The sequence below is a fragment of the Triticum urartu genome, chromosome 1A (genome assembly GCF_056163025.1).
Source record: "Triticum urartu cultivar PI428250 chromosome 1A, HENAU_Tu73, whole genome shotgun sequence".
NCBI lineage: Eukaryota > Viridiplantae > Streptophyta > Magnoliopsida > Poales > Poaceae > Triticum > Triticum urartu.
Window position 1 is genome coordinate 297,180,915 of NC_141873.1, and position 6,960 is coordinate 297,187,874.

The 6,960-nt window shown below is 50.6% G+C and overlaps 1 protein-coding gene across 1 annotated transcript; it reads left to right on the forward strand.

The window, feature by feature from the left end:
• The first annotated feature begins 592 nt into the window (after nucleotides 1–592).
• On the forward strand, nucleotides 593–6,695 carry LOC147990929 (uncharacterized). Its single transcript, XM_087538456.1, has 2 exons — nucleotides 593–780; nucleotides 5,957–6,695. Exons 1-2 carry the CDS (start codon nucleotides 593–595, stop codon nucleotides 6,693–6,695), a joined length of 927 nt encoding a protein of 308 aa, XP_087394582.1.
• Nucleotides 6,696–6,960: the final 265 nt, after the last annotated feature.

The window sequence follows — 6,960 nt, forward strand, 5'->3', positions numbered from 1 at the left end:
GCGCCGCGTGCCTGGCTCCTCCATTTACCGGAGTCTTCTGTCGCCACCTGGGAGGAGCTACGCAACCTCTTCATCACTTGCTTCGGGGAACCGGCGGCCCCCATCACTCTCTCTTCTCGGCGGTTCGCAACCACCACCCTCAGATTGGCATGTCAAGCTGTACTTTCACCAGATCGGGGCCGCTTCCAAGCACCCGGGGGCTCCGCCTGGCTGGACCGCGCCTGAGGCCGACCTCACCTTCAACTCAGAGGATCATCCCGCCTCCACGGTCGGCTCGGGTGTGCTCCCGATGCTGCGCGCGCCCACCATCTGCCACGTATCCATCACCAAGATGCTTGTCGACGGCGGTGTCGGCCTCAATGTGCTCTCCGTCAAAGCCTTCAGCCTCCTTCATGTACCGTTCGAGCGGCTCCACCCCAGCAAGCCCTTCTCGAGGGTTGGCGGAACCTCCGCCGGCTCCCTGGGGCAGATTCGCCTCCCCTCGACCTTCGGCACGAGCGACAACTACCGCACCGAGCTCATCGACTTCGACATCGCCCTCATTGGCCTCCCGAACAATGCCATCCTCGGGTACCCAGCTCTGGCCTAGTTCATGGCAGCAAGCCATCCTGCTTACAACCTCATGAAGATGCCGAGGAGCGAAGGTTTCCTCACCATCAAGGGGGATGCCAAGGAGGCCCTGACGGCGCTCAAGCCTGCCCTCAAGGCCGCCGTGACAGCACGACCCGCCGACGCGGATACCTCCAAGGCCAAGGGAGCAGCACTAACCAAGAAGAAGCAGTTCTTCACTCAGGACAAGGCAGAAACCAAGCAAGTGCCGTTAGAGGAGGACGGGTCCTCAGGGGCAACCTTTACCATAGGCACCAACCTTGAGCCTGGTCTGGAGGAGGCGCTAGTGAAGTTCTTGCATGCAAACAAGGGAGTGTTCGCCTGGGAGCCCGGTCATCTGGTAGGGGTCCCAAGAGAGGTAATAGAGCACCACCTGAAGGTGTGCCCCAATGTACGCCCTGTGAAGCAGAAGGCGAGGTGGCAGTCCACAGAGAAACAAGCTTTCATCGTCCAAGAAACCCGCAAGTTGGAGGTTGTGGGTGTCATTCGCGAGGTTTGGTACCCCGTGTGGCTGGCAAACCCCGTCGTCGTCCCCAAGAAAGGCAGGAAGGAGCGAATGTGCGTCGACTTCACCAACCTCAACAAGGCCTGCCCCCAAGATCCGTTCCCGCTTCCATGCATCAACCAGATCGTCGACTCCATCGCCGAGTGTGACTTGCTATGCTTCCTAGATGCGTTCTCGGGATATCACTAGATCAAGATGGCGGTAGAAGATGTGGATAAGACGGCCTTCCTAACCCCGTGTGGGGTGTACTGCTACACTTGCATGTCGTTCGGGCTGCGCAAAGCGGGCGCAGCCATCCAGCGGCTCATGCACATCGCCCTAGGGCGGTAGCTCGGGAGAAACGCTGAAGCCTACGTCGATGACATCATGGTGAAGTCTCGGGAGGGGGACCTTGATCCAAGACCTGGAGGAGACCTTTGAAAGCCTTCGTCGGGTGGACTTGTGGCTCAACCCGGAGAAATGCGTGTTTGGCGTCCCTTCCGGCAAGCTGCTGGGTTTCCTGCTGTCCCACAGGGGGATCGAGGCCAACCCATAGAAGGTCAAGGCCATGGAAGACATGAGTCCACCGCAGACCCTCAAGGAAATGCAGAAGTTAGCTGGCCGGGTGACTGCGTTGGGGCGCTTCATCTCCAAGCTGGGAGAGCGCGCCCTACCCTTCTTCAAGCTGACGAAAAAGAAGGGCCTGTTCCAGTGGACCCCAGAGGCCAACTAAGCTTTTCAAGACCTCAAGAGATACCTGACCAGCCCTCCAGTGATGGTGGCGCCGCGACCTCGTGAGCCCGTAGTGCTCTATCTTGCCGCAAACCCATACTCAGCCAGCGCGGCTCGGGTGGCGGTTCGGGAAGAACACCAAGACAAGGGCGCATCGCGCCATGCCACGCCTCCAGCAGAGACGATGCAAGACCAGAAGGGCGCCACAAGGGCCGCAGCAGCAGCGGCAGAGGATCAGGCTCAGTAGGACGACGCCCCCAAACCCGCGAAAGCCCCGACTAGCGATCAAGCATTAGGGGTTCCCTCGCCTCAGGAGGCACCCCAACTCCAGGAGGGAGCAAGCCTCATCAACGCGCCTACCCTCGTCGAGCACCCAGTATACTTTGTCAGCACGGTGTTGTGGGATGCAAGAGCACGGTACCCCATGCCTTAAAAGCTCCTACTCGCGCTCCTGGTGGCCTCGCGAAAGTTGGGGCACTACTCCCAGGGCCACCCCATCAAGGTCGTCTCAGCTTACCCATTGGAGAGAGTTCTCGGGAGCCCCAACTCTGTCGGAAGAGTTGCTGAATGGAACATCGAGTTGCAAGCATTCCAGTTGGATTCAGTACTACCAGGGTCATCAAGGGAGCCGCGCTCGCTGATTTCGTGGCAGAATGGACAGACGCCCCGGCGCTTGAAGTAGGTGAAGACTGGTCCCTCTCGCCGGGACGCGAGGCGCCTGACGGCTGGGTCATGTATTTCAATGGTGCCTTCACGCGCCAGGGTGCGGGGGCTGGAGCAGTGCTCATCTCGCCCACTCAGGACAAGCTCTACTACGCCATGCAGTTCTGCTTCCAGCAGGGCGAGAAGGTCTCCAACAACATTGCAGAATATGAAGGCCTCATAGCCGGCCTGAAGGCCGCGGCGGCGCTGGGGGTGAAGCGTCTCACTATCAGGGGTGACTCACAGCTCCTCGTCAACTTCTCCAACAAGGTATACGAGCCGAAGGACGAGCACATGGAAGCATACCTCGCGGAGGTGCGCAAGATGGAGAAGCAATTTCTAGGCCTGGAGTTGCAGCATGTGCCCCGTGGCACCAACAAGGAAACTAACGACATCGCCAGAAGAGAATCCAAGCGACAGCCCCAGGAGCCTGGCGTCTTTGAGGAGCGGCTCTTCAAGCCATCAGCAACGCCGCCGCTTTCAAGAATAGCTCAGCCTCGGGAGGAACTCCCGCAGCCACCTGCCACATGAGCCCTGGCCTGTGGCCCAACCTCGGGTGCGCGCCTACTCCTGGCGCTCGAGCCCCAGGAGGGATGCTGGACCAAGGAATTCAAGGAATACCTGATGCAAGGGATGTTGCCAGAGAAGGAGGAGGACGCGGAGCGCGTGGCCCGTCAGGCCACAGCATACTGCATCCGGGACGGTGAGTTATACAGGAAGTGACCAAATGACGTTTCACTGCGTTGTATGTAACATCCCAAATTTTCAATTTGGAATGTTATACATTAGATTATCATTGCATATCATATTTTATTGCATTTTGGCTCGATCCTAGAAATTCTACGCAACTCAAGGACCCACGGAGAGAGTTGGGAATTTCGTTATTTTCATATTTGAGTTTTTCTCAAATTTTGAAAAGAGGATACTTTGATTTTAATTATTTTCTCTTGGAATATTTCTTTTATAAAAATAAAAGAGAGAGGATAAAATGACTTCCTCAAAATAAATAAATATTGGAGATTTAATATTAAAATCAAATAAGAATTTTATTCGGAGTTTTATCGCTATTTTATTTGAATTAGGGAAATATGTTTTTTCCAAAATTGCATTAGTGTCCCAAATAAATGTTCACCTTCTCCGGTAGATTTTTAGAGGACGGGGAAAATTTATTTCAGGATTTTTCGAGTCCGTTTAGTATTTCTTTTATTCGTTTTTCTGAGCGGAATTTATTTTAAAAAAAAGGAACCGACCTACGGGCCGTATCCGGCCCGAACTCCTCCCAGGCCCCCTCCTTATAAGCGCCCCCTGCCCCCGCCGCAGCCCATCCCAGCCCGCCCCGCCGCCGTCCTGACCTAGCGCCACCGACGCCAGGAGCCGCCGCCGTCGCCATCGCCGGAGCCGCCGCGCCGCCGCCCGCCGGAGTTCGAGGTAGCCGCCGATTTTTCTTTTAAAACCATTCTAGTTTTTTTGTATATAAACCCTAGATTCGGGTTTTTTCGGATTAGTTATAGAGCGGACGTTCATCCGTACGTTCGTTTTAACGAACGGTTTTCGTCCGTTAGCCGCAGACAGCGAACGTTCATTCGTTAGCCTGTTCGTCAGTTTTTCTTTTTCTCGGATTTTTCGCGATTATTTTCGATCGCGGTCTCTGATCCGATTTTTGTTTTAGTTTAACTTTTCGCTCGTTTATCGGAATCAGGCGATTCAAGTGCCTAGAGTTTCATCTCGAAGCCCTCTTTCTGTTTAATCAACTTAAACAAGTTTTTGCTACTGTAAAATTTGACTTTAGTCCAGACTAGTAGTCGAAGCTTGTTTCTTTCGCAGTTTGAGCTTTGTTGCTTCGTTCGATTTGATTCTTTTTGCAAACCGGAGTTCTTAAGTTGAACTTTCTGATTAGATCTTCTTATTTGAGTTTTAGCCATGCATATTTGCTTGATTGCTTATTGTATGCTTGTTTGATTGTGATAGAGTACCCGGAGTGCGAAGCGTGCTACTACGAGTCTCTAGGTTTCACGGATCATCGGCAAGGCAAGTAACACTTTGATCATACCCCTTTACTACCCAATTTTATTGCATTAGATCAATCCTCAAACAATTGCATGATTAGGATCTGATTAATATGTGGGTTTTGGAAAGTAGATGAGGTAGTACCTATTCACCTATTTATTATCAAACCTTTGGGAGTTACTTCTACGTTGCTTATATTGCTATGCTATGCTCGTAGACGTGGTTTGGGTTTGAGTGTATTCATGACAGATGTGAGCATTGCTAATTAATGGTTAACTTAAGGTGGCAACTTTAAAACACATCTGGGTGGATCGAGGCACTTGGGGAACCCAGTGTTGCCTATATTTTTGGAAATCCCGGGGTACCGTGTGATTGTCCTATGGACTGCCACACAGGCTCAAAGGGATCGTAAGATTATTCATGCTAGAAACTTCTGTGTGCAGCCACATGCCATTATGGGCTCTCGCATAGTTGAGTAAGTTGTGGGAAACCTTTCAATGATGGGCTAGCAGATGTAGGGGATTGTAGGTGTACAGGCCTATCTATCGGTTAAGGGGACCTCTTCGGAAAGACTGTGTCTCGGTCATCCATTTCTCAAACATTATGTAGTGCGAGAAATCCAACGGAGGAGATCGAGTCTTGTGGGGAAAAGTGCACAAACCTCTGTAGAGTGTATAAACTAATCATGGTCAGTCGTGTCGCCGGTTATGGACATCTTGAGTATCTAGTTCTTGGATTATCATGTGGATCTCATCACTCTTAACGTAATTTGATTGTGTTTAATGATGATGCTTAATTGGGATTGAGTTGGGTGAACCTTCTCAATGTTTAACAACTACCATGATAGTTAAATAAAACTTATTCCTTTGTTGTAGGGAAAATTGGCTTTTCGCAAAACATAATAACCATACAACCTCCACCAGCCATATATGCATGTAGTGATAGCATTATTATGTTCATTACTCTCTTGTGTTACATTGCCAGCATATTCCTTGTGTTGACCCATTTCGGGCTGCAACGTATCATGTTGCAGACTTTTCAGACGACGAGTAAGGTGCCTTAGGTCATGGTCTTTCACTCAGTGATGCCATTGGAGTTGATGGACTCACTTTATCTTCCAAGCCTTCTGATGTTATTGTGTTAGATGGCCTTCAGCCATATTTATTGTAATAAGTTCTCTTTTGAGACATTCGATGTAATAAGTGTGTGATTGCTACTCTGTTATAAATCCGCAAGTATTGTGCGTGTCAGCATTACCGATCCAGGGATAACACTGATGCACAGAGATTAGACTGTTTGAGGTCTGGTCGCTACAAGATGGTATCAGAGCACACGCTGACTGTAGGACACGACCACTAAGCTAAAACCCTAGATTACTACTCTCTTCTCATTTCTGACTCCTCTCCATTTTCTACTCTTTAGGATGGCGGACGCAAGGAACAAGTTTGCACAACCGGATGAAGACACACCTTTTGGACGCCACTTGAAGGATGTCACTAGGTACCTGAACATCAGAATACCAAGCTTCACCGGGACTTACAACGCCACTTTACCAGAAGAGGAGCGCTGGATGATTCAAGTTCAAGTTCCAGGAAGGACATTTACGCCAGTCTCTAAGCCCATAGAGTTTTCCTTTGATGCACCAACATGGAGTCTAGGAAAGAGTATGGCAGGCCACATCACCATGACACGCATTGGAGATGTTTACCACAAGGATATCAAGGATACTATCTACCAGATTTGTGGGCGCCGAGATGAGCAATGGGAGATGATCAGCACCAGGAAGGATAGATCAATTGACGCTTTCATCCAGGAGTTAAACCAGCACATACGTCGCTTGGAGAACCAGATGTGCGCAAGCATGATAGATGTGAAGAAGGCAATGACAAGGATCACCGAGCTTGAAGAAGAACTCAAGGCAACTCACGAAGATTATGAGGAGGAAATCGTCGTACTAGTGGAGAAGAATGACGACCTGACAAGGAAGCTAGGAGTCTTCATGGGAGACCCCACGCCAGGAGGAGAAGATGACGATTCCACTTGTCCGGAGAACTACATCATCATCGATGACACCGACTCGGACCTCGATGATAGCGATGATGACTATGTTGATGAAGCTGGAGCGGATATTATGGAGTCTTCTACCGATCAATTTTTCTAGTCGACCACCATATCAGTAATAGTATTCCACCATGTATATAGTATAGTCCGAGCACTTTTGTAATGATGGTTCTAGACCGATTGTATGCCCTTGCTTGATTGATTGAGTGATATGATTGTGTTTGTCTCATGTGCATATGGGTAGTGTTTCTCACTAGACCTCATTCCATTCTATTCTCTTCCCTCTAAACCCTCAGATGCCCCCGAGACGTGACCCCGGATTTACCTTTCCACCGGAGCTCACTCAGTTGATCCAGCAGCAGAAT